Genomic DNA, 26,547 nt, shown 5'->3' on the forward strand with positions numbered 1-26,547 from the left:
TGTCTGTTTTGCTCTTTGGCTGAAAATCTTCCCTGACCCCTCACCCCCCGGCTTTCCCGTGCGGAGGAGGTGGAGGCTTGGGGTCAGTGTGGAGACCTTCAAGCCCACCCAGAGCCCCCGCGAGTAAGGATCAGCTGCTCTTTGCTGAGCGCCTGCCATGTGCCAGGCTCTTGGCTAAGAGCTTTTTGTGCATATATTATATTTACTCCACCTTTCAGCTTATTATCCCCATTTTGTAGAGAGGGCTCCAATAACCAAAATTCCATGCTCTTTAGAATGCGTGGTTTCTGAGCAGATTTTTTTTTTTAAAACCCATCTCAGTGCCATATTTTGTCTGTGTTAACGAAAAGCATTTTCACCTTTGTGCACTTTTTTGGAGTCTGGCCTTACTTTTGTGAGGCCTGAAGTTCAGTTATTCTCCAGGTAACAGCCCAGGAAGTGAAGCTCAGAGGTGAAGGTGAGACCGAGAGCTCCCGGAGGTGGAGCTGGGGCCAGGGCTGGGACCCCGTGTTCTGGGCCCGGGAAATTGGCTTTCCCACCTCAGTCTAGAAACAGCATCTCAAACCCGAGTTGACAGGGACCCCAAGAGTGCTCGGCCCTGGTGGCACCTGTCCCTCCAGGCCAGTGGACTGTCAGGTCTCTGTCCCCCAGTTTCCCGTTCAAGGCATTTCCTTTGGGGCCAAGGAAGAAAAGGGAACATTCCTGGACGCTGGGCCAGGCGCGCCCCCTACTGGCCCATCCTGGACCCTCATGGGGAACTCAGATTTGGGGTGAGGGATCTGAGTCATTCAATGCTCCAGAACATCTTCATTTTTTCCCCCCTAGGATGCTGAGGCCAGAGCTGAGGGCCTGAGTCAGGACTTGGTCTTAGGACTTCTCTTTTCCTCTAAAAAATGCCACACAAGCCCCAAATGAACATTCAGATCCTAGCAAGGTGATGTGGATAGGGGAAGTTACTGAGCCGGTTGTGTGCCAGGCACATTTCTTGCGCTTCTCTGCATTTTTCACGTCCTCCTCACTCTGCGGGGTGGATGTCGTGTTCTCACTGCCTCCTGCTTATGGACCAGGAAGTGGAGCTGAAGGTCCACCTTGACCCACCCCCCCACCTGCCTGCCTGGGTTCAGAAATTGGGGCTGGTGGGCTTGGCCTCAGGGCCTCCGCTCACCAGCCCTGTCTCTTGGCCAGCAGGGGCAGAGAGGAACCTGCTCTACGAGGATGTGCACCGGGACGGGGCACCCCGGGAGACGGAGGACCTAGGCTGGAGCTCCAGTGAGTTTGAGAGCTACAGCGAGGACTCCGGGGAGGAGGCCAAGCCGGAGGCGGAGCCCGCCAAGCACCGAGTGTCCTTCCAGCCCAAGGTGAGGGGGAAGGCGTCTCTCACCCCAGCCAAGGCACCTGCGAGTGGGATGGTGAGGGCCAGGCCTGAGACTCGTACCTAAACCTCAGTGATTCCCAGGAACGTATGGTGAGAGAGGGAGAAGTGGCCCAAGTAATCCTGAGACAGGAAGTGACCCACCCGCATTGCTGATTGGCCGTGGAGAGCCCTAAACCTAGGGTGGGCGTGGTTAGTGCCTGGCACAGGTGCTGCCCCTGCTCCAGGCCTGTGGCAGACCCGGCAATTGATGACGATGCTCACGGGCTCAGATCTGGCTTCAGAATCCTCCTCAACACAGTGCTTGGGCAGCCTAACCAACTGATTACAGTTGACACATGGATCAAATCAGCTTGATCTCCCCGCCTCACAGGATGCTTCTCAGATCAATCCGAGACCCCCAACAGCCCTGGGAGACCCGCCAGCCCTCTGCCCTGGGGAAGTGAGCAAGCGGGCTAAGTCAGAGGTGCCTGGCAGGCTTCTTTCCAAAGCCTTTCAAAGTGCCATCCATGCGTTGATTGCTTCCAGTGTCTGCCTGGAACAGAGTTCATTCTGCTGATTTCATGGAAGGAGCCACGGAAGCCAAGAGGAGGATGGATTGTTTGGTTCCTCCTTTTCTGTGCCAGCCTTGCCTGTCCCATTTGTTCTCTAGAAGCCACCAGAAGGCAGGTTCTGTCCATGCCGAGATTTGGGATTTAATGGGAGCAGCTTCTTAGAGACAGGCCCTGCCCGACCAGAGGTGACTGGGTCTCTGTAAGGTTCCTTTTGAAAAGACACAGGCAGGCAAGTGGGCTCAACCTGTCGGCGAGTCCTGCCTGCAGGTGGGGCAGGGACCAGGCAGGGGCCCCAGGCCCAGGCTGGATTACAGGGGCCTCCAACTCCCAAGTTTTTCTGAGTGCCTCCTGCCCCTTTCTGAGTCTGGGGATCCCTTCTGGGAGAGGGGCGCAGGCCAGAGCAGCACCTACACCTGAGAGTCTTCAGACAGACTTTACTCAGATGAAGAGGGCTTCCCAAGTCCTCAGGAAGCCTGGGGGCTGAGCAGGTCTCTCCTGAACCCTGGTCTCCTCTCGGCTGGGCCCCCACGGGCGGCGCCACGGAAAACAGCCTTGACCTCCTGCTAGCAAAAAAAGTTAAGCATCTCGGACACCTGCTCTCTGCCCAGTCCATATCTTAGGGTGTGGGTTGGGGTACAGGGGGACTGGGAGGCCCAGCCCAGGCTTGGGGAACCTTTGTGGTCTAGCAGGAGATACCGAATATGAAACGATTTGTCAAAAATGAAGAAAACATGCCTTTCTGTGAACGCAAGCCCGTGTACCTATGGCCGCCTGCCCGACACAGGTGGGATTTGATGGGCCTAATCACAGGAGGCTTCCTTCCAAGAGAGGCGGGTTGGGAGCTGGGGTGCAGAAGCCAGAGGAGATGGGAAAGGCGTCCCCAGTTGGAGGGATGACCCAGGCGGAAGCCCAGGAACAGGCCTCTTCCTGCTTCTGTCCTTAGAAGGGGCAGCATGCTCTAGTTTAGGGGAGAGAGGGGCCTTTGGTTATGAAGGCGCCACGCGCCCTGGGTAGCCTCTGCATGGGGGGGCGCGGGACTCGTGTGTCCCAGCCCGGCTCTGGAGAGTGTGAGCAGGTGGGACTCCAGGCCTGGGCCAGCCCTTGTTCTCAGCCTCTGACTGTCCCTCCTAATCTCCCACGGCCGCTTCCCCGGCCCCCTGCCTTCTTGCTGGGGACCAAGAGGGAACCGGCAGCACCTCTCAGGGCAGGACGTGCGGGGATGCTGAGTTTGGGCTCTCCCGTGGTGGTCCTCAGACTTGCACAGGCATCAGGATCACGTGGGTAGTTGGTTGAAATCGCAGATGTCGGGGCCTCGCTCCCAGGTTCAGGGTTTGGGTGGGGCCTGGCAATCTGCTTTTGAACAGCGCTCTGTCCTCCGGGGATGCAAGGGGCCCACAGAGCACTCTGAGAAATGCTGGGCGGGCCCTCACCTTGGCCTGGCACCAGGGGTGGGGTCTCTGGGGGCTGCCCCTGGGCTTGTGTCCCGCACACCCTCAAGCTGGGGGCTTGGGACTCTTCCTCAGCAGACAAACGACATGCAGAGTTCTTGGAATTTCTGACCATGAGGACTTTTCTCCGGCCATGGGCCCAGGCCCACCTGTTCCCTGAACAGCAGGCCCCCAGGGATTGTAAGGGGGCATTTCCTCTGACACCCACCTCTGCCTGGGAACCACCCCACCCCAGCCCCACCTGCAGGGCTTTGCCCTCCTGAGCTGCTTGGGGCGCATCTGCTCCTATGCGTCGTGCTGCAGCCGCTGCATGTTTCCGGTGCCACCGCTGCTTGCCTGTATGTAGTTTGTGCTGTGGCGCGTCGGGCAGCAGAGATCTGGGCAGAGTCGGGTCCTGTCCTTAGAGTCTAACAGGAGCCTGGCACCCTGTGCAGCTGCAAAAGAACTAGTGGAGCCCCTCCTGCAGGTGTCTGGCCAAGCCAGCCCTCAGTGGGCCGATTTTTGCCAAAGAAAATGACTGAGGGTCTGCAGAGGGACCTCCTCAGGAGCACTTGACCCAGATGTGACCAGGAGCCTGATCCTGATTAACGAGGGCCTGCTGGTCGACCCCCATGGTCAGTGGGAGGTTTTTTCTTTTTTTTTTCCCCAGCTCCGCTGAACCTTTCCACTTTCTGATTGTGATCTCTTCATAATTAAGTTGACCGCGATCCGGTTGGCCAGGGGCCTGGGCAGCAATGCCAGCTCTGACCTCAGCTGGTTGACTCTGATCCGGCTAATTCTGCAGTTGACCTTCGAATCTAGTTCTTCTGACCCTGAGAGAGGCAGAGGCCCAGGTCCTTTATGATTTATCACGTCAGTCTTATTTACAGATGAAACAGGACTCCAGTTTTTTGGGGAGTCTGAGTAACTCTCAGAAGGATCCCTGTCCTGCTACTTCTTCGTGTAACAATAGTGAATATTTGCCCAGTGTGGTACAGCTGACAGAGCAGTTTCGTTTATTGTTCCTAATACCCTAGAGTGGTTGATATCACTTGCTTTAAGAGTCTCATTTTGTTGATCAGAGAACCTAAGTGACAGAAGCTCAGAGAGGTTAAATGATGTGGTGAGGGCCACACAGCAAGTAGGTGGTAGAACCGCAGCTCAACATCACATAGGATTGGAAAGAAAGTACCTTGTCCATCCGTTCATCCCTCCATCCGTCCATCCATCCATCCATCTATCCATCCATCCGTCCAATCAACTGTCCATCCATTCAACAAATATTGAGCATTAATTATTTGAAAGATAGTCTAATATCTAAAAAAGCTTCCATTTTTTTGAACACTCACTAAGCTCTGGGGTTTACGTGCTTTGTCCATTTAACCTTCTCAGTGATACTATGAGGTAGTTATTATTATGGCCACTTTCCCAGTGAGAAAGCTGTCACTCAGAGAGGGAAAGAGACTTTTCCAGCTAGTAAGCGGGGAGCAGTGATTTGAATGTAGGCCCACCTGCCTCTAAGCTCATGCTTTCGATTCCTCTGCTTGTCTACTTTTCTACAAGTAGTCCCAGTGCTGGTCTTCTCTATATTTTACCAAATATCACTATTGCTCCTACAGTTCATGCATTTGAATGTCTGTCTGTTTGTCCATTTATCTGTCCATCTTCCCAGATAGTATGTAAGCCAGTCAGCCACCTATCCCTCCATCCAGTTGCCTGCCCATCCCTCCCTCCATCTATTCCTCCCTCTGTTCCTCCACCTTTCCTCCAGTGGCGTGCTCGAGCCAGCTCATCCTAGCTCACAAGAACCCAAGAACCAACTGTGCACGTCCCTTTCCAACTTCACACTCAGTGATGTCACATTGGTAGTCTGAAATTGGCCATGGTGGGCGTGTTCACTCCATGGAAATACTACAAAACAGGGCTCTTTTTCCTGGAGAACCGCTCGTTGAATAATTACCAGCACAGCACTGCTTCCATCCATCCATGTTCTTTTTAATTCATCTGACTATCTCTTCATCCCTCTACCCATTTGCCCAGCTGTACGGTCATCCAACTAAATGTATCCATTTGCTCACCCATCCATCCATTTATCTGTCTATCCATCCATCTATGAGCCTTTCCATCTACCCATCTGTCTATTGTCCATCCATCCAACCACCCCTCTCTGCATTCACCCACCTTTCTGCATTTTCCCACTCATCCATTTATCCCCTTGCCCACCCATTTCACCCACCCATCCACCTGCCATTCATCCAGCTCAGAAACTTGCCAAGAACCTCTTATGTCGAGAGCCCCACGCTGGGCTCCCGGGATGGGGAGATGACCGAGACACAGTTGTCCTCCGAGCACTGGGAGGGGGCCTGGGCTGTTCCCCTCCCACCTCTCGTCCCCCACAGCTACAGAGACCCAGCCCCCAACTGCTTAGCATGTTGGGGTTGGATGCTGCTGGAGCTCATTCCAGGCAGGAGCCTGGTGGTCCCCAGGTACCCAATCCCACCTGCCCCGAGTTGTCTATCCACCACCTCACCTGAGTCTCCTTTTTACTCTGTTGCCGGTCTTTTGTCTCCTGCCCTCCCTGCCTGCTCCTCTCACCTGCTGTCCTTCTGCCTGGCTGCTTGGGGGCTCCAGCTTTCTCCAGACCTGACTAGGCTAAAGGAGCGATGCGCCAGGACTAAGAGAGACATCTTGGCTTTAAGAGTTGGGGGGAGAGACATGCAGGAGCTGAAGCACAAGTACGATTATAAGGTATTGTCTGTCTGTCCCTCCAAGTCCTGGGGGCTCCCGCGGCCTTTCCTGCTGCTTCTGGGGCTGCAGGGGTGGGGCTGAGTCCCGGAGCTGCCTCGAGCCCTGGAACTTGGTGGCATCTTTCCTCGGCTGCGCGGGCTGATGCCAAAGGCTGGCTGGCTCGCTCCTGTCCATGTCCTCGCCTCTCTTTCTTTCCACCCTCAACTGACACCTTAGCCGTCGATAAGAATTCCTGTGTGGGCTCTCAAACTTTAGGGCCCTCAGAATCACCTGGGTGCTTTGAAAAATGCAGATTCCTGAGCTCCACCCCCAGAGAGGCTGATTCTACAGGTCTGGGCCAAGGCCTAGGAATCTATGAATTTGGTAACTGTGGCAGGTGGGTTTGGGTTACACTTTGAAAAATATGACTGTTGGTGACACTGGACGTTCCTCCGCCTCGGATCTGTTCAGAGAGGTCCAGGGTAAGGAGGCCAGTAGGAGAAACCACAGTGCCTTTTTCTCAGATGGGACTCCGACTTCTGCATAAGGATGATGATATTGACAGCAGTGGCTTCCATTCATTGAGCACCTACTGTGTACTGTGGGCTTTGGAGGCCTGCAGGCCTGGATTTGAATGCCAGCGCCACCACCTCCTCGCTGTGTGATCCTGAGCAGGCCTCTTGACCTCTCTGAGCTTCAGTTTCCTTGCCTGTGAAATGACGGCATGAACAGTACCAGCCCCCAGGGTGGATGTGAGCTCAGAACCGTCAGGTGCTTAGGGCCGTGCCGGGCACAGGCTAAGAGTTCAGTGGATGGTGACCGTTACTACTTGTGTGCCTGACCGTTTTCTCCCTGAGACGCCCTGGGAGGCTGCTGTCTTACTGCTGTCATTCAGCATTAGTGAGGCCGGCAAGTGAGGCAACTGGCTGGTGGTCACACCAGCGGTCAGCAGCAGAACTGGGGTTCAAGCCTGGGTCTGTGCAAGCCAGAGGCTGCCTGCCCTCTGTCCTGTAGCCCTACCCATTTCCTCAGAACCGGAGGCCTCTCTGGAGGAGGCGGAGAGACCCTTTACAGTTTGCAAGGCCCTTATACAGACACCCTCTGAGAGCCCTGTGACTGGAGGTGGGGGCAGATTTAACTTCTCAGGAAGCTGCGGCCCAGGGAGGAGCAGGGAGCACGTGGAGGGTGGCATCGAGACCAGGGTGCTTTCCCCAGCCCGGCCCCTGAGTTGGCCCCCAGATCGGGCTCTGTCCTCAGTGCTGTGAGCCAGTGGAGGTGGCAGGTTGACCCAGGGACGCCTTCCAGGTGTTCACCTGTTGCTCTTTTTTGGCCCAGGAAGGGTCTCTGATGGTTCCCCCAAAGACCGCTTTGGGGGTTCCTAGGACAGCCCCCCTGATGGCTTTCTGCCGAGACAGGAACTGGGCTCCAGGACAGAGGTTTCCAGTCTGGGGGTCATGACCCCGTCAGAGGAGGATGAGCATCTTCGTATGGTTTCTGGGGTCTGGGGTCGAATGTCCCTCTCCTTAGATTCTCACAGGTGTTTATGACCCCCCCCCACCTCTCCGAAAGGCCAAGAACTGCTGCTCTAGAGTCTTACCATTTAGAGGCAGGGAGGGGCCCGGGACTTCCCTTTCCCCTGCTGGCTGTTGGTTGTTTCCAGAAAGTCGTCTTGTTCCTGAAAAGTTACCACCCTGCCCCCAGCCTCAGCGCCCACTCGGTGTTCAGCAAGCCTTCCTGGCCCAGACCCTTGAGAAGTGCCAGGGCCCTTGTGCCGGGGACCAGGGCGGGTGTTTGGAGGAAGGTGACAGTGAGAACAGGGGCCAGGGACCCCCAGATGAGTGCTTCCCGCCTTTAGCAGAGGGCTTCAGGGAGGAGGGGGTTTCCTAGAATTGTACCGTCCATTATGATAGCCACCCAGCTCTTTACATTTAAGTTAATTAAAATTAAAGATCACCAGGACTTGGGCTCCTCAGCCACACCCGCCAGCTCTCAAGTGCCCAGTGGCGACGTGTGGCTGGCCGTTGCTGTGTTGGACAGCGCAGACAGGGAACATTTCCAACCATGTGGAAACTTCTAGCACTGGCTGTGCGTCAGGGAAGCTTCCAGGACTGGGCCGGGGGCTGAGGGGACAAAGCAGTGAGTCAGGGGACGGCAGCTCTGCTTGCAGGCCCAGGGTGCCTCTTCCCCATCCTGGGCCTGCCTCCGCCCGCGCCCCGTGTCTGCTTCGCTTGCTGTGCCCGTGCCCACGGGTCCTCCCCACCTGAGGAAAGCTGCGCCCGGTTCCGTGGTGGCACCAGCCTCCCCCTCGTTGCTGGGCAGAGGCTCAGTAAGAAACCCGGCTATTTGGGGGGGCCGGGGTTCCACTGATGGGATGGGGGTGCTCCCCTCCTTTTATAGTTGTTCCTAAAGTAAGCTTGGGCATCTGTGCAGCTCATTTTACTGTTCAGCGTGCTTTCCCAGACCCTGTTTAGTCCTCACAGGCTCTGGCGGGTCTCAGGGCAGAAACTGAGGCTCAGTGAGGTTAAGGGTCTTGTCCAGGGTCACGCGGCTGGGGAGCGGTAGGGCTGGGATCTGAACCAGGCCTAGGGCTCCAGGCCTTGAACCTTGTCCCCAGTGTCACACCATGTCCTTAATTTGACACCCAAGGGGAAAAAATTGGGTTAGTAAAGAGGGTTCCCCCCGGGAGGTGCCCCAGGGCATGAATGCCCTTCCACCCCTTCCCAGGAGGTCTCGGGGTGGCACTGCCCTGCTGTCTTTCTTGGCCTCTGCTGCCACCTCCCTGGGAGGCAGTGGGCTCCGGGGTCCTCATGTTTGTAGCCCCGGCCGGGAGGCCTGAATAGGGCCGGTGGCCCTTGGTGGCAGATGTCGCAAGGCCTCCTTCCGCTTCTCTGATGAGCCCCCCTGCCTTTGCTCAGATGACCCAGCTCATGAGGGCCGCCAAGAGCGGGACCAAGGACGGGCTGGAGAAGACGAGGATCGCCGTCATGCGCAAAGTGTCCTTTCTTCACAGGAAGGATGTCCTTGGTGAGGCGCTATGGGCCGGGCCAGGGGCGGGCTCGGTGCTCGGCAGGGGTGGGTGGGCGAGGTCACTGGGTGTCCGGGCTCCTCTGGCGGTGAGGTTTGGGGATTGATCCCCAAATGTGCCAGCTTGTTTCCCGGCCTATGGCAGGTGGACCCCATCTCTTCTGGGAAATGTGGGCCTCTCCCTTCAGCATCCCTGCCCTTGGTCTCTGTCGTGGCCTCCTTGGCCTCTTGCCTCCCATGCTCACCTGGCCTCATCTTTGAATGCACCTGTTCATTCCCTCCTTTATCCATGCACCTGTCTCTCCACCAGCCAACATTTATTGAACACCTACTAAGTGTCATGCCCCGTGCTGGGTGCAGGGACACCAAGATGAGTTACGCAGTATTACCTGCAGGAGCACCTGGGACAGTACGGAGACAGGCATGCAAACAGGAAATGACCAGCCGCACGGTGGGGTGCCACGGTGGGAGCGTGGGGGAAGTGAGCGTGGAATGCGGGAATGAAAGGTCAGGGAAGGGCTGAGAGCAGAAGGAGAAGGAGACCCAGGTCCATCAGGCCAGGGAACGGGGCAGGGAGTGGGTGCTCCGGGCGGAGGAGCCAGCATGTCCAACGGTCCGGAGGTGGGAAGGTATGAGACGTTCAAGAAGTGATTTTCATGATGGTCATCGTTTATGGAATATCTGTTGTGTGCCAGGCACTCTCCTAAGAGCTTTACAGTTTCTCATTTAATCCTGAGAAACACCAGACAGGGGCAGAGGACTGTCTTGTTCCCATTTGGAGATGAGGAAACAGGCACAGAGTGGTTCAGTGTCTCGCCTGGGGACACACAGGCGTGGAGGGGACGGAAGAGGCTTCCTCTGGCTGGAGTGAGGGCAGGGGTGAGAGATCAGGGCCCCGTTAGCACAGGCATTCAAGCCAGGGAGGGCTTTGAGGCTCTGCACCCTCTTGAAATCTATGTATTTTACCCTCTCTGTGCCTCAGTTTCCTCATCTGTACAATGGGGCTAATCTGGCATCTGTCTCAGGGGGCTATGGTGAGGATGACCGAGTAGTAGTAGTACATGGAAAGAGCTCAGCACAGCTCCTGACCCCTGCGTGGCAGGTGTTATTCCCGGTGGCAGCCACAAGAAGGAGGTGTTTGGTGCTGCGACAGCATCTTGCTGATGTGGATCCGATCCTGGTTCCACGGCCTCCTGGCTGTGTGACCTTGCCCGCTTCTTCCCCTCTTGGACTGCCAGGTTCCTCATCTGTGAAGCGGGTTTAACCCCACCACTGCATATACTTGATTCAGCGCCAAACTTTTGGGGGGGCCCTATCCCCCAATGAGGGAGAGGACGATGGGTCGAGGAGCCATTCCGAACTTGGAGTGGCCTGGAGAAGGGACAGGCTGGACATGCTGGCTGGCTGGGAACTCTTCCTGGTCACCCTCCCCATCCCCAGGCCAGCTGGGCGGCCAGCAGGCTCCCCCCTCACCCCGCCCGTTAGCCCAGAGCCTTTCCTAAAGCGACCCTCCCACCAGAGGCGTTATTAATAGCCACAGCAGGGCTCGAATCACCAGCCAAGAATGTTACCCAGTGGTGCATGGGGGAAGAGGAAGCCGCGGGGCCAGCGGCTGGGGTGGGTGCGGAGTGATGCCCAGGGTGCCATGTGGGCCAGGCAGGAGGGCCTCCACCACCCCGACCCCCATACTGTCATCCGCTGTCCCTCCTCCTCCTCCTCTTCTGTCTCCTGCTCAGGTAAGGCCCGTCTGCGTGTCCCTGTTCCCTCGGCCCCCCGGAGCCACCGCCACTTCTTTCTTCCCAGCTTCCCCATAGCACCCGCTTCCTGCTGCCTGCAGCTGCCGGCACTGGGTTTCAGGGCCGCAAGCAGCGGGGTCCCGTCTCCCTGTGCCTGTGCCTGTCGCTCGCTCGTGGGGCGGGAGCCCTGCAAGGCCGGGTTACTGCACTCTGCCTGACCTCCGCTCTTTCTCTCCGCCCCGGCCTCTGTCTGTTGCGATCTGTCCTCTGAGGTCTGCCCCCACTCATGTCTGCATTCCCCTATTGGACATCAGCTGGACTTTTTCCCTGTTGGGTCTCTTTTTTTGAAAGATGAAAACACAGAGCCAAACAGCCCTGTTCTTCTCGGGGCTTACTTTCTTCCCCCTTTTTGGCATCCAGAAGAAAACTATTTTTAGTGCGTAGTGATGGGGACATGGGCGGCCTGGCCTTTGCCAGCCCAGAAGCGGGCGGGTCTGAGCGGGGACAGAGGCTCCTGGCAGAGTGGATTCTGAGAGCCGAGCCCCTGCTGCATGTTGCTTTCTACTCCCTCGCTCCATCCCTCCCTCACTTCTATTTCCGGGTGGACTGTTCTAGCAGAATATAGCCAGGAGAGCGGTGAGTAGGCTGTAATCCTCTGTGGCCCCAGGAGCTGCTCATCCCAGGACCCCGGTCTGTGGGGGGAGGGTGGTTTCCAGCTCCTGGAGTTTGAGCAAGTGTGTCATCCTTGCCTTGCATGTGTCACCAGCCCATCTCACTTTCCAGGTGACTCGGAGGAGGAGGACATGGGGCTCCTGGAGGTCAGCGTTACGGACATCAAGCCCCCAGCCCCGGAGCTGGGCCCCATGCCAGACGGCCTGAGCCCGCAGCAGGTTTGTGAGAGGAGTGGGGTGTCTTCAGGGGGAGGGATGGTGGGGACCCCAGCCTGCTACCTGGGACCGTGAAGGTCTGGGTCTGGAAGGGGAGGTGATGATCAGGGGGCTCTTGACAGAGCCCCAGCTGGGTGGGGGACCTCCTGGGGTCTCTTCTCGACCTGCTGCACAGACTTTCCAAATTGGACCCCTCAGGTTCCATGCCATCATCCTGGGTGGCGGTGGGGCTGCATGTGGAGCTCTTGCTTCCCAGCCCTGCGGCAGCCAGAGCAGCTCCTGTGTAACTGGGTCAAACGAAGGTGTTTGAACAAAGGGTCCGCAGTCCCTTTCTGGGAAGCATCGAGCTAATCCAGTTCAGGGGGGGACCCTGGAGGTGCCCGTCCACCCACCTGTCATCATTTCAGACCCCAGAGTCACCGCAGGCTTCCCAGGAGCGGGGCTCTTCGGGCGATGTCTTCCTTCTCCAGAAGTGTCACATTGAGATCGGGGTGGCTGTGCTCTGGGACCTTCCTCGGCAGAGTCTGGTTTGAGTTTTTCCCCGCTGGGGTTTTCTTAGCCACGAGGCAGGGGGAGAGACCCCTGCCTCCCTCTGGTCGTGAGGACTCTGAGCAAGACATGTCGGGGCAGCAAATGCAATGAGGGGATTGGCCGGCTTGGAGTTGGCAGGAAATCCTGACGATGGGCCCCTTTCGAAAATCGGAGATACGGCCACACATCTCGTCTTGGGAGTCCATCCGCCTCCTTCCTTCCTTCTTTCTCCTGCCTGGCCCCTGGCAACACTGAGGTGGTGACCCCCCCCCCTGCTCCCTCCCCTATGCAGTGAGTCACTGTCAGAGCCGTCAGAGCCCAGAGCCAGCCAGGACCCTGGGCTGCCAGCTCATAATCCGGGGTTCCCCTTTTTGATGTCGGCCGGGTCTGTCTCCTCGGGAGCCTTTTGCATTTCTTGGATCAGCAGTGTTAGTTACTCTAGGCCAGTGGCTCTCAACCGAGTTTATTTTGTCCCCCAGGGGACATTTGGCAATGTCTGGTGATGCTTCTGGTTGTCACAGCTTGTGGGGGGGCGGGGCGGGTGCTACTGGAATCTGGTGGGTAGGGGCCGGGGACGCTGCTACACATCCTACAGTGCGGCCCCAAACATCAGCGTGCTGAGGTTGAGAATGCTGCTCTGGCAACACCTGGGAAACTGGGGATCGTTGACAAGGCATCCCACCGTGGGGCAGCTTGAAGGACAGTGGCCTGGCTCGTCACACCGCCGGGGGCCATGGTCAGGCCTGGGCGCGGGCAGGGTTGTGGGAGGAGATGCAAAGGGTGTGCCAGAGGGAGGAGGGGGGAAGCAGAGGGGAGCAGGGGAGATGGTGGCGGGCGCCTGGACCAACGTTCTCAGGATGGCTTTGGGGGCACAGTGGGGATCAGTCACCCTCCCAGCTCTGGGCCAAGGTGGATAGGCTCCCCCCTCGGACACCTCTCATGTGCGATACCTTTCATGAGCTCTGTCCCAGCTTTGCTGCACGACAGAATCACCTGGGAAGCTTTAAAAAACACTGTTACCGAGGTTGCACCCCATAGCAATTCACTCAGCATGCCTGGGGTGGGAGCCACGTGATTCCAGTGTGCAGCAAAGTCCCCCCACCAACCCCCCTCCCAGCCCGCATGCTGCTGTGTCCAGGTGAGGGCTTCTTGACTGGGTGCTGGTCGGTCTGCACCTGAGAGATGCACTAATTTGGGCTGAGGAGAGATAGGGAGGGCAAGAGGGGAAGGATAAGGGGCTGGGATGTTTAGCTTGAAGTAGAGCCCACTTGGTGGGGATGGGAGAGGGATTGGTTAAGGACTGGATCTGTAAGTGTCGGGAGCTGAGATTTCAATTTCATCCAAGAAAGAATTTTCTGCTAGAGTTGTCCAAAGATGGAGGAGGCCGCCTGTCCCCATGGAGGAGAGTGGTGGTTTCCCATCCCTGGATGTGTGGGAGCACAGACCAGGCAGGGGACTCGAGTCCCAGCATCCCCTGCCCCCATGCTGCAGTCTGGGAGCACGGGCATTTGTCTGGGGTGGGCAGGGGCTCCGGAAGGGAGTGCTGGCCTGCCAGGCCCCAGTGGTCCAGGAGCGGCTCTGGGAAAGACGAGTTCCTTCTGTCCCACGGCCGTCAGTTCCACTGGGCGTCATGACTCCTCTTCCCATCACCTGGGGCTCCGCACACAGCCGGTGCTCGCTCTGTGCCATGGTTGGCACAGGTGCTGACTGTGCTTTCCGCCCGAGCAGGTGGTCCGGAGGCACATCCTGGGCTCCATCGTGCAGAGCGAAGGCAGCTATGTGGAGTCTCTGAAACGGGTACTCCAGGTAGGACTCCGGGGGCTCTGGGGAGAGGGAAGGGGAGACCCCGGAGGGACATTTTACAAGGAGTGCTTGGGGACTGTGGGCATTTTTAAGGGGAAGGAGCCAAAGGCCAGGGCTTTTATGGAAACAGCAGGACCTCCAAATGGGGGACACCAAGAATTCCAGATGCCTTGGTGTTCACAGGATGACTGCATTTTCTGAAACCATGTCGGGGTTCAATAAAATGAGCTCTATCCTATGGACGTGAGGGCATGTGGTGCCTCTTGTGCCTTCCTCGCCACTCTGGGAGCCCCCGGGGCAGGGGCTGGTGTCTCCCCGTCATCTTGGAGCTCCCTGGGTGCGCCCTCTCCCCTGTGATCCAGATGCACAGGAATTGCTAAGTGGATGCTTGCATGACTAAGGTGTGCTGGCCTGGTCTGTAGTTTGCATTCCTGAAAAGGTGAACCTTCTGGGATGTTGTGGGCTCTCGGTGAGGACAACAGGGAGGGGGATTGTAGGGGTGGGAGGATGCTAGTGACAACCTCATTTCCCCTCCTGAGTTTGGATCCACAGTGGAGGAGCCCAGACCTCAGGCAGGTGGAGACAAAAATATCCCGTGTTTCTGACAAAGCTGGTTGGAGAGTGTGGCTCTAGGTCTTGCTGTGACATCACTGCCACTGCTCCGTTAGACAGACTGGCTCTCTCGTGGGCAAAGCCGATCTGGGCCGGCCCCTGGGGACTGCCTCCGTGGAGCTCCTTGCAGGCAGGGGTCTGCCCCCAAACCCAGTTTAACACATAAGTCATGGGGGTGGGTTATGGATGGGCAAAAGGGTCAGGAGTGTCACGTTCATGGAGATCCTTCCAGAAGGACAGGTGAAGAGTGAGGGGTGAGTGCTCCCCCCGCAGGAAGGTCTGCCGAGTTCTGCTTGGCCCGGTCCAGGTGGCCATGAGGGCAGTGGGGGCGGGGGCTGTGGCCTGGCCTCGGGGCGCTCACCCCGCCCGCCCCACCCCGCCAGGATTACCGCAACCCCCTGATGGAGATGGAGCCCAAGGCGCTGAGCGTCCGCAAGTGCCAGGTGGTGTTCTTCCGCGTGAAGGAGATCCTGCATTGCCACTCCATGTTCCAGATCGCCCTGTCCTCCCGCGTGGCCGAGTGGGACTCCACCGAGAAGATTGGGGACCTCTTTGTGGCTTCGGTAGGTGTCCCCAGAGTCTCCCCAGCCTGCCAAGGTGCCAACCACGGCCCTGATCTGGATGTTCTCTGGGCCAGCCTCCTGCCTCCACCTGGTCGCCTCGTCCAAGCCGGCGGGGTCAGAGGGTGGCAGGGCCTGAGTCGGCCTGGCCTACGTGGGGGCGGGCGTGACACCCTGCAGCGTGTCCTCGGAGATGTCCGCCGGCGTGCGCCCACTCACTATTCTGGCTCCGCCCAGGTGTCAGCACCTCCAGGAGACTTGGCCGATCTCAAGCCCCCCCTGCCGAGTGCTCGCAGAGGGACCACTGTACGATGCTCACACAGAGCATGGCCTTGGCCCCAGAGGATGCTGCAGGGTGTCGGGGCCAGGCCACTGGGTCGTGCTCCCGGAGACCTGGCCTGGTCCCAGCTCAGCTGTGCAAACGTGGGCAGCTCCAGGGCCCTCTCGGAGCTCAGGTCCCCATCTGTGGAAGAAGGGGGTGTGCTGGACTCATGGTTTTTGACACTGAAGTCTGCGGGCCCCCGAGATTCATGGGGTGAGAGATGGTCAGGTCGGTGGAACCTGCTTCGATATGTTTTAGGCAATTGGGTTCTGCTAAAAGACAAAAAACCCAGCACCCTGGTCGGTGTGTCCATGGGGCTCAGGTCAGGACCACCATCCTTGAGGGTGGGGGGCTGGGGGGTGTAGCAAAGGGCCGCCATGCCCCCCTTCGCCTGTGTGCCAGGCTGCCGTGCTGGGGGACGAGGGACCTCCCCGGGCTCTCCTTAGCACCACTTCTTCCTCCCTGTGACCTTGGTGTCTCTTCGCCTCTCTGAGCCCTGTCCCCTCCCCTCACCGGGTGACAGGTTTCCTCACCTCAAGTCTAGCTGAGACCCTCCAGGCAGAGGAGGACTGTGGCCGGCGGTGAGGGTGGGAGTGCTGGTCGCCCTCCCCCTCGCATGGATGTGACCCTCCCGGGCCGCGCCCACGCCTGTTTCAGTTCTCCAAGTCCGTGGTGCTAGACGTGTACAGCGACTACGTGAACAACTTTACCAATGCCATGTCCATCATCAAGAAGGCCTGTCTCACCAAGCCCGCCTTCCTCGAGTTCCTCAAGGTGGGCCCGAGGGTGGTCCGGGGCCCCTCTCAATGGAGCCCCGGCCATCGGGGGGGGGGGGCGGGGAGGTTTCTCAGGAGGGAGGGATTGCTGCAGCATCATTTCTTTGGCCCAGACACCTCTCTTCTTTCCTTTGGGGCATCGCCAGTCACACGAGAAGAAAATTTGCCTCTCCTTTCCCCACTCCCCCAAGGCGAGGGTGAAAAAGAGTTAAAGTTTCTGTAAACCACTTGGGATCCTGGAGTTTTGACAGGTGGAAGGGTAGGCCTGTGACATCTGCTGATGGTGGCTGGGCTTGGTGTGGCTCAGGTTGTGGCCGGGATGATCCCTTTTCTTAAAGGATCCCTTTTCTTAAAGCTGTGCTTTGGGGATCACATGGGAGAATAGAGTTTAAAGGACTATAGGCCTCAAGTAGCCATGGGACCAGGTCCCCCATCCCCATTTCCTAGGCACACAGTTAGGTGAGTCAGAGAGACCCCGCCGCAGGGAGCGTGCCACCCAGCAGAGGGCGCAGGTGTGCTAGGGCCCCCCACCCCCACCCCACCCCCCGGCCTCAGCCGAGGAGCCTACAGCCTGGATCCCAGAGGGTCAGGGGGCTTTCTCAATGGGGTGCCATCTGACATGGGTCCTGGGGGGGGGGTCAGTGGGGTTGAAACAGGGGGAGATGGAGGAGAGGGTGTTCCAGGTGCAAGGGTGATGGGGCAAAGGTCAGAGGCAAGTCTGGTTGGATCCTGGGAGCACTGGGTTCCCCGGGAGAGAGGCCCAGAGCAGCGGAGTTCAGTTTGGGCGGATCTGGACCTCCTGGCCCAGGGGCTAGGATGTCGTATTTCAGGCAGCGGGGGCTACTGAAGTTTTGGGTGGAGGCAGATGGAGGCAGAGGCCGGTGGGGAAGCTGTGGTGGCAGCCTGGGTCACAGGGGCTGAGGGCCCGGGTCAAGGTGACAGATGTGTGGATGGAGAGGTGGAAACAGAAGCAAGAGACAGGACGGTAAGAACCGCCCCCGTGCCCGAGCCTCACCCCGGCCCCGGGCCCGTCCGCTTTAGCTTAGGTGGAGGGAATGGTTGTCTCGGCTACTTTCAGTAGCCTGACCTCTTGGATAAATTGCTGAAATGGCCTACTTATGCTTTTAGTCCAGAGACTTTTACGTGATGCTCTAGGCTTTCCAGGGTGAGGGGCTGTACAGGGGAGCCCCGTGGTGGCAGGGACCCCTGACTGTGGAACCAGGGACCTCCTGGGCTCTTCTCTTGGGCCCAAGGCCGAGCAGGGTCCTGGGCCCAGGGAGGGGGAGCCCGGGATGGGCTGCATCTGTACCCCGGGTGCTGGACCCTTGCTGCGGAGGCTCAGTGAATTATTCCCCCTCATCTCCAACAGCGGCGGCAGGTGTGTAGCCCCGACCGCGTCACGCTCTACGGGCTGATGGTGAAGCCCATCCAGAGGTTCCCGCAGTTCATCCTCCTGCTTCAGGTACCGCGGGGGATTCCGGCGGCCACTAACCTGCAGGGTGCGGCGTGGGATGGTGCGAGCCTCATGGGGTTGGGGCAGGAGGCCTGACTTCTCATCCGTCACCCACAACCCACGCATCTGTGCACGGTGGGCAGGGCCTCGGCCCCCCGGCCCCCTCTTTCCCCACTCCTAGGGTGGAGCCCGTCGAGCTTACTTTCCCCTCCCCTGGTGGGAACCTGGTGACCGGTGGTGACATTAGCCCAGGTTGTGGGAAGGCACGTGGAATCCGAGCGCCTGTGGGGCCCCTGGCAGTGAGGAGATGCCCCGTGGATGCTCCGATCTTGGCACTTTAGGCTTCCCGAGGGAGCGTTAGCCTCCACGCTGGGCTCCGAGAGCTTGAGGCACCTCCCCTGGTTGCCGGGGGTCCTCAGTCAGGGGGTGAGTCCCCCTGGGGGGAAGGCTGGCTGCCAGCCCAAGGGCCCCAGCAGGGTTTCCTCTCTGTCCTCAGAGCAACCAGCAGCAGGAGTGGGTCTCATCTCAGTGTACAGTTGATCAGTGAATCAGGGGTTGGTCCACACAGCTATTTTATTTTAGTTTTTCATTCACTAGCTGTTTCTTGAGGCCTTGCTCTATGTCAGGCCCCGCCTGTCCTGGCTACAAGCTGGGCCCTTCTCAGGCCTGAGTGTGGAGGCAGAGGCTGTGACCCCAGCCAGGGGAGGGTCTGATGGGGTGGGGGTCTCAGTCGTGGCTCCCCCTGGGCCCCGGCAGGACATGCTGAAGAACACCCCCAGGGGCCACCCGGACAGGCTCTCGCTGCAGCTGGCGCTCACGGAGCTGGAGACGCTGGCCGAGAAGCTCAACGAGCAGAAGCGGCTGGCCGACCAGGTGGCCGAGATCCAGCAGCTGACCAAGAGCGTCAGTGACCGCAGCAGCCTCAACAAGGTGCGTGCGTACCTGCCCTGCAGCCGGCGTCGCCTGTCGCTCTGCCTCCTGCCCTGTGGCACCCACCAGGTGGCAGTGTTCTCTGAGGGAGGCAATTCCTCGCTCCTCCCTGAGCCCGCAGACCTTACCTTAAGGATTAATCTTGACTAGACCTCCACATTCGTTACTACTCATGTGATTTTAGGATAAAAGCTGCTTTTATTCAGCAGTGTAATTGCCAGTAAAGATGCCAGAAATGATAGCCTAGTATTGTGCTTAAACTAGTGGGCCGTGGAGTCAGAGTCTGGGTTTGAATCCAGATTTTGCCACTGGTGCTTACTGTGTGGCCTCAGGGGAATCACCGAACCTCTCTGAACCTCAGTTGCTTCCTCTGAAATGAGAAGAGCTCGATGGTGCCTGACCCTCAGGGCTTCTGCGAGGCAAATGAGAGAGTTGGCAAACTGGCAGACCCAGAGCCCTTAATACAAGGTGGCAGTTGTCATTATTAGTGTTATTTTTTAAGAAGTAAAAAGAAAAATCCATGCCATGTTTTGGGATTGCAACTTAGGAACATTCTAGCAAAAAAAAAAAAAAAAAAATCTTGAAAAACTTTCAAATGAGTCTATTAGGGAACTCTGTTTTTAAAACACAAAGTTGGTACAAAAAAATTAGTCACCTCCCAGAGTCACCTGTTGGTGAACTTTATTTTTTTATTTTTTATTTTAAAAATTTTATTTGTTTATTTATTTGGCTGCGTTGGGTCTTCGTTGCTGTGCGCGGGCTTTCTCTAGTTGTGGCGAACGGGGGCTACTCTTCATTGCGGCTCGCGGACTTCTCATTGCGGTGGCTTCTCTTGTTGCGGAGCACGGGCTCTAGGCGCGCGGGCTTCAGTAGTTGTGGCACGTGGGTTCAGTAGTTGTGGCTCGTGGGCTCTAGAGCTCAGGCTCAGTAGTTGTGGCGCACGGGCTTAGTTGCTCCGCGGCATGTGGGATCTTCCCAGAGCAGGGCTCGAACCCGTGTCCCCTGCATTGGCAGGTGGATTCTTAACCACTGCGCCACCAGGGGGGGGTCCCTGTTGGTGAACTTTAGTCCTCTGTTTCCCTAGCGGCTTGTGACATGAGCCGCTTGCAGCTGCACCCACATCTGGGAGGTCCCGGGCCCCGCCTTCTTTCACCCACCAGAGTGTGGGGTTGGCCCCGATGGTTCGGGGTGAGGTGACCCCCACCCCAGGGCACTTGGCGAAGGCAAGCGTTGTTCTTTGGGGAAGGGACATCCTGTGGGGTCACAGGGAGGTGTTCAGGTATTCTGGGGGAAAACTGGGGGCCTCCTGGCTCTGTGGCCCCCAAAGCAGAACTAAGGCCAGTGACTAAGGCCGATGAGATTTCAGCCACACGGGGTGGAACTTTCTAATGTTTGGGGAGTGTCACCAGGAGCACCACAGCGCTTCCCACGTGGCCCCGCACTTTACAGTATATGATACTCTCTAACCTGTGTTGTCATGTTTGATTTTCACCACAGGCCTGCAAAACAAGGCCCGGACAAGTTAACTTGCAGGGTCCCTTGCAATTCTAAGCTTCAGGGTCCTGCATCTTAAGACTGTCCCACCTCAGGCCAAATTCAGGCTGCACATGTGTTTTTAGGCCCACACAGTATTTTTAGGAAAATGGAATTAATTGCCAACATTTAGAAATGGAGAAATGTCCCACAACATTTAGACTCATGTATCTTCTTAAGGGTTGGAAGAGCTGGCACTCTGGCCCACCTTCCTATGTGGCACCAGTCACCTGAGTAGCGGCTGCCCTTGCCCCCTCAGTCCACATCCAGGTCTTCCCACTGAGGTTACTTCTGGCCCTGCAGGCACCTGGGTTTGCTTTGCCTGTTCCAGGAGTACAGAGCTGGGAAGAAAAGATGAGGCAGGGGATGGAGCTCCCTCCCCGGGGTGTATCCCCATCCAGGATTGCTCAGGGTGGGCCTGAGGCGTGGGGGTCATCCCCCCTCCCTGCCTCCAGGCAGGACTTCCCCAGCCAGTCCCACACAAGCCTTCTATTTAAAAAAAAAAATTTATTTATTTATTTGGCTGCGCCGGGTCTTAGTTGCGGCATGCGGGATCTTTAGTTGCGGCATGCAGACACTTAGTTGCGGCATGTGGGATCCAGCTCCCCAACCAGGGATCGAACCCGGGCCCCCTGTGTTGGGAGCGCGGATTCTTAGCCACTGGACCACCAGGGAAGTCCCAAGCCTTCTATTTTGAAATGTCTCTCGGGAAAAAGACCTTAGCCCAGCCATGGCCACTGTGCTAGTGTTTGATGGTCTTTGCACTTGGGAAGTATCTTCTTCTGTCTTTAGCTCCTTTCCTGTAACCAAGAGAGTTTCTCTCGCTTTGGCTCACACACTTGTGAGATCACTCGGAAGAAGGAAACCCTCCTCCTTAGCACTTGCTCTGGGAAGAGCTCTCTGTTCCCTTCTGCTCTGGCTGCTGGGGGGGACCTGGGCTGTGAGGAGCAGTGGTCACTGGCTGGAGGTCAGGGGGACCTGTTGGGTGTTGGGTGAGGAACTGACAGCCCCAAGCCTCAGTTTCCCCACCTGTCAAGTGGGTGTGTCGGATGCGAGTGGGATGGTGTCGTGGAGAGAGTGATGGTGGCCGCACACCACGCCTTCCCCTGCCAGGACCCCCCTGGGGCAGTCTCGGCCAGTTCTGAGGCCAGTGCAGTGATTTCCCTCTTGCCACCCATCACCCAGAGAGAAGTGGAAATGAAACTGGGTGTGCCCGAAGTGGAACCGTGTCGGCTGTTTCAAAATGTGCCTGCTCAGGACCTGACTGCAGGGGGCTGTTTGTGCAATATCCGAGTTTTCTTTTGTCTTTCTTTTTTTTGATCTGCTTAAGTGGCAGGAGGATGGTTGTCGGAAGCCAGGGGACTTTCCTCTCCCCTGAGGAAAAGGGTCACGGCACCCTTGGCCGTCTTCTGAGGGGCCTGCTGTCTTAGGGTCCCAGCTGTGTCTACGCGAGCTGGCAGTCAGCTTGCTGGTGGAAGCTGTGGGCTGGGGGAGCCCGGTCTGAGCAGTCATGGGGGTATCCCTGGGGCACCCTGAGACTTTTTGTGTGTGTTGGGAACAGCGGGCTTTCCCTGACTCCCCTTACCCCGAGTCAGGAGCCAGAGGGCGTGTGGCTGGCTTCCCGGTGCTGGGAACAGCGTGTGTGGCCTGGCTCTGCCCCGCCGCTCAACCGGCACTGGGTCTCAGCAAGTCACTTTACCTCTGGAATCTCCGTCCCCTTGTCCAGGAATGGGGCGGCCTCAGCGTTCTCGAGGCGATTATATGAGAGGTGGACTATTTAGTGGCATGTGGTGTCACTCGGGCTTTCGTGTCGCCTGGAGAGACACCGTTCTTCACAGAACAGAAGGGCCTTCTCTCCAGGAGAGGTTTTGGGATGATCTGCCCTTTCCCTTGTGACGATGGGGAGGAGGGGGCGCTAGCCGTTGTTATCAGAATCATGGGCTTTGGGAAGGAATTTTGCTGAATACTCCTTTTCCTCCTCAAAATCCTTAGTAAAGAGGTGTTTTCCCAGCGGGTCTCTGGGTCTGATGGTGGTCCGGCGCTGGCGGCATTCTTGGAATCCAGCCTGAGATGGGCAAACGCCTGTTCGGATGCTGGAGGCTTGAAGGCCTTCAGCCTTGTCAGAGTGTTGCCTTGTCAACCAGCAGATCTGTCCCAGCCCCAGCATGAGGCCTTCCACGAGGCCAGTAGCTGAGGCTGTTCAGTAGGTCAGGGTGAGGAATGGGACCTACTTTCAGGCCAGGAGCCTCCCTGCTTGAGGCCACACGCACAGTGGCAGCAGTGGGGACAGTGGCCATCTGCGGGGCGTCCCGTCGCAGGGCCGGCTCCTTGGGTGTGTGGCCTGTGCCGTCACGCAGGGCGGGCACTCAGAAGGGTCCCACGTTTGGCTTAAGGCTCTGCCATCGCCATCTTGAAATTCTTAATAATTCTGAGCGAGCACCGCATTTTCCTCCTCTGCTGGGCTCTGCGGATCATGTAGCCAGGTCCGGTCACACGTTGCCTTGGTGATGTGAGCAGTAGAGGTATCGCCCACTTGACAGCTGAGAAAGCTGAGGTGTGGAGAGGTGACATGGCACCTGCCAGAGGGCTTCACAGTGGGCGCTCCGGGAACCAAGGTCAGAGCACGGGTCTGTGGCTCTGGAGCTGTGCCGCTGGCAGCGACATAGGTACAGGCTGACAGTGGCTGGCTCACCTGAGCAGGGGTGCTGGCTGCTGGGGTCGGTGGGTGGTCAGTGCCTCTTGTCCCCCGGGGATGGAGGGCGTGGCCCTGCCTCATCCTCTACCTCTCCCAGCTGTGGTCCCCTTTGTATGTGGAGGGAGAATCCTGGGTCTTTGGCACAGTGATGTCTCTGGAGCAGCCTGTGTACGATGTTGGTGTTGACCTTGCTCTGTCCCCTCCCCCCAGCTTTTGACCTCAGGCCAGCGTCAGCTGCTCCTGTGTGAGACGCTGACGGAGACCGTGTATGGTGACCGCGGGCAGCTGATCAAGTCCAAGGAGCGCAGGGTCTTCCTGCTCAACGACATGCTGGTCTGCGCCAACATCAACTTCAAGTAAGCAGGCCTGGCTGTTGCCCCTCCCTGGGGACCCGTCCTGTCGTGTCCCAGTCCGTCATAGCTGGGGTCCTACGTGAGCTCATCGGAGGCCTCCAACGTCCTGACTTCCTCTTCTATCCCTTTGTGCCTGCTCTGTCCCTGGTCCCCAGAGCTAGGAAGCACCTGCAGAGGTCACTGAGGGTAAACAGCTGTCTGTTGCATAGGGGGGACTGTTCTGGAACTCTGCCGTCGGAACTGAACAGTCTGCTGAGTTTTGACCACTTTGAAATTCAAGAGATTCTTCCCTGTTCCCAGCCCAGATCCCAAATCCCTGCTGCTTTAAGTCAAATAGATTTTCCTCCGGCCAGATCTGAGCGTTTCTCAACACGAGTCTTTGCCTTTCCCCCAACTCCCTGCAGGAGCCTGGTTTCCCGGTTCTGGGTCAGAGGTTGTAGAAATGCCCAGTGCCAGGCTGCCAGGCTGCTCCCTGGAGTCAGGATTGGAGTTGGAGCCCTGCAGTGGAGAGAGGGTGATTCTTTAGACCAGAGTCTGCACACGCATGGCCCGTGGATTGCACTAGGCCTCTGGGAATCTTATGTTTGGCTCCTACGGGGAATTCACACAAAGATTGAGACATCTGGCTTCTCTTAGAAATGTGAAGATCTCACGTTCTGGGCCCACACTGCCTGGGGCCACACGGGCCTGCAGCTGGGTTGCGTGAACTCTTTACTGGGGCTCCCACCTGGCCCGGGTCACTCGCATCCACTGCTTGGTCCTGTGGGCATCAGGGATTGTGACCCTTTACCAAATGAAGGCCAGCTGGGACCTTTCCAGCCGTACTCGTATCCACTCGAGTGGAGGAGAATCTCGGTTCTCAATATTTGGCAGCAGTTTCAAGAACCACGGAAACAGCAGGATGGCAGCAACAGCCCAGACCTACGAGGGAAAACAGTCACCCGTAGTTGGCGTTAACCCCAGCCTGGCTCTCCCACCGCCTGGCTGGAGCACGTGTGGGGCGGGGGGGCGCCCGAGGAGCCTGATTTAGATTCTGCACCCAGAGTCGGCTGTGCCTTCCTGTACGTGGCCACGGAGCAGATTTGGGGATTATCCATGGCTGTGGATCACGTGTCCTGGAAGGCGGGGCACAAGCAGGGCCATCTGGGGACTCGCCCACTCAGCCTCCACCCTCATCCTTCGGTCTATTAACCCATCAAATGTTTATTGAACTCTTACTTGGTGCCAGTTCACAGGTCTGGACAGGATCCGGCCCTGGTAGGGGCCTTGGGCAAGGAAGCCTCTGTCCCAGATCAGTGCAGCGGTGCTGATGGCTGACTCATTCATGCATTCACTCCCTCCCTCATTCAAGCACTATAATTTTTAAGTCCCGTTTATATCCTGGGCTCTGTGCGGGTGCCAGGGATCTGACCTCCACCCTCTCTGCCCTCCTGTTGCTTGGAGCCTAGCATGGTGTGAAAGTGTGATGAGGGTGTTAGTGGCCCACTTTTGGGGGGTCATCTTGGGTGACTTGGCGTGAGTCACGTGACCTGTCTGAGCATCAGTCTCCTTTTCTGGAATAACACAGGCTTCCTAGCGGGGCCACTGTGGGAATAGGTGATGGAAGGCCAGTGCCCAGTCCAGGGAGCAGGCCCTCCGTGTGGTCCCCTCTGCCCACACCTGGCCCAGCCCAGTGGCCGACCCCCAGGGGTGTCTCAGTGGCTGCAGAAACCACTCCGTAACGATAACGACCCTTCTTGTCTTTTTCCTCAGGCCTGCCAACCACAGGTAGGGGCGCCAAGGCTTGGGGTGGGCGTGTGATTCTGGATCTGGGGCTGGGGCCTGGACGCCCTGATGCTTCTGCCCCCTCCTCCGTTCCCTACTCCGCCTGGCTTGGTTTTGGCCTGAGGGCTTGTGCTTGGGCTGTGAGGTGCCTGGCTGAGCTGACCTGCTGAGGAGCGGCTCTGGCTGGCCCTGGGGCTGGGTGCTGCGGGCTCTCCAGGGCCGTGTCCTCTCTTCCTGGCAGGGGCCAGCTGGAGATCAGCAGCCTGGTGCCCCTGGGGCCCAGGTACGTGGTGAAGTGGAACACGGCGCTGCCCCAGGTGCAGGTGGTGGAGGTGGGCCAGGAGGGCAGCTCCTATGACAAGGACAACGTACTCATCCAGCACGCCGGTGCCAAGAAGGCCTCGGCTGTGGGCCAGGCCCAGAGTGAGTACCTGCCCCGACACTGCCCTGGGAGCACCTACCCGGGCTCGGCCCCCAGGCCCACGGGCACTTGGCCCAGAGGCTTTTCCTGCTGTACACGACTGTACACAAACACACACCCACATCCCTACCTGAGTGTGCAAATGCATGCTTCACGCAGTCACACTTACAGCCCCTGCCCACCCCAGTCCTGTACACCCTGGCGAGCATGCACACACACACATGCACACACGTGCACACGCATGCATGCACACGCAGTGACCTTGGATCAGAAAGGGTGACCTCCAGTGCCTGCCTGGCCATTGCTTGCCTCCATGTGGGACCTCAGTTCGCCCGTCTATACAGTGAGGGGCCCCGGTGACACTCACCCTGTGCCTGAAACCCTCAGGGCCCAGGCTCAGGGCTGCCTGGCTCTGTCTGGATGCTGACTATCTTTCCCCCATGCTGACTATCCCCTCAGACTGTTGGGCAACAAGGACAATGAGAGCTCGGGGTGGCAGGCTCCCCCGTGCGCCCCGATCTCTCCATCTCCGCGGTGCTGCGGCAGGAACTTCCTGGTGCTGCCCTTCCCTCCCCTTTGCCCCTTGCTGTCCTGTCCCGTCCTCCACCCTCCCCAGGCCAACTCTTCAAAATGCACATCAGAGCTGTGTGTCACCCACCACCTGAAATCCGCCGGTGGCTTCCCATTGCTCTCAGGGTGAAGTCCCAGGTTCTCGCCCGGGCCCACACGCCCGTCCTGGGGGCCCACCTGCCGCCCCACCTCAGCCCACCCCGCCCCTTCACTCCCTGGGCTTCGCTGCCCTGACCTCTCTGTTTCTGGGGGGTTGAGCCCCCTCCTGCCCCAGGGCCTTCTCCCGGCCTCTGCCCTTTTCCAGAGTGTTCTCCTGCCATCCTGTTTTTGTCTATCTGCCCCTACTCATCTTAGCTCAGGTGACACTTCCTCAGAGAAGCCCTTCCTGATTCCTTTGGACTCGCCAGGTCCCCGTCCTGTGCTCTCAAGGCCCGGGTGTGTTTTCCCCTTTATGGTGATGGTCTGGTTGCCATCTCGTCTTTCCCCTTGGTGTGACT

The 26,547-nt window shown here is 58.1% G+C and overlaps 1 protein-coding gene across 9 annotated transcripts in view; it reads left to right on the forward strand.

Annotated features, from left to right (window-relative positions):
- The window catches only part of ARHGEF10L (Rho guanine nucleotide exchange factor 10 like), a 143,324-nt gene that overhangs the window by 59,323 nt on the left and 57,454 nt on the right, over nt 1-26,547 (forward strand). For 7 of the 9 annotated variants that reach the window (XM_068539016.1, XM_068539017.1, XM_068539015.1 and 4 more), the window contains 10 exons: nt 1,186-1,358; nt 8,996-9,104; nt 11,624-11,730; nt 13,987-14,064; nt 15,057-15,236; nt 16,213-16,329; nt 17,701-17,793; nt 18,541-18,714; nt 23,153-23,298; nt 25,301-25,482. In XM_068539016.1, coding sequence (XP_068395117.1) covers nt 1,186-1,358; nt 8,996-9,104; nt 11,624-11,730; nt 13,987-14,064; nt 15,057-15,236; nt 16,213-16,329; nt 17,701-17,793; nt 18,541-18,714; nt 23,153-23,298; nt 25,301-25,482 — 1,359 coding nt within the window. Of the gene's footprint in view, nt 1-1,185; nt 1,359-8,995; nt 9,105-10,668; nt 10,841-11,623; nt 11,731-13,986; nt 14,065-15,056; nt 15,237-16,212; nt 16,330-17,700; nt 17,794-18,540; nt 18,715-23,152; nt 23,299-25,300; nt 25,483-26,547 lie in introns of those variants that run through there. The other 2 variants (XM_068539022.1, XM_068539023.1) reach the window with 2 other exon arrangements.

The sequence above is a fragment of the Eschrichtius robustus genome, chromosome 3 (assembly GCF_028021215.1).
Source record: "Eschrichtius robustus isolate mEscRob2 chromosome 3, mEscRob2.pri, whole genome shotgun sequence".
Taxonomy (NCBI): domain Eukaryota; kingdom Metazoa; phylum Chordata; class Mammalia; order Artiodactyla; family Eschrichtiidae; genus Eschrichtius; species Eschrichtius robustus.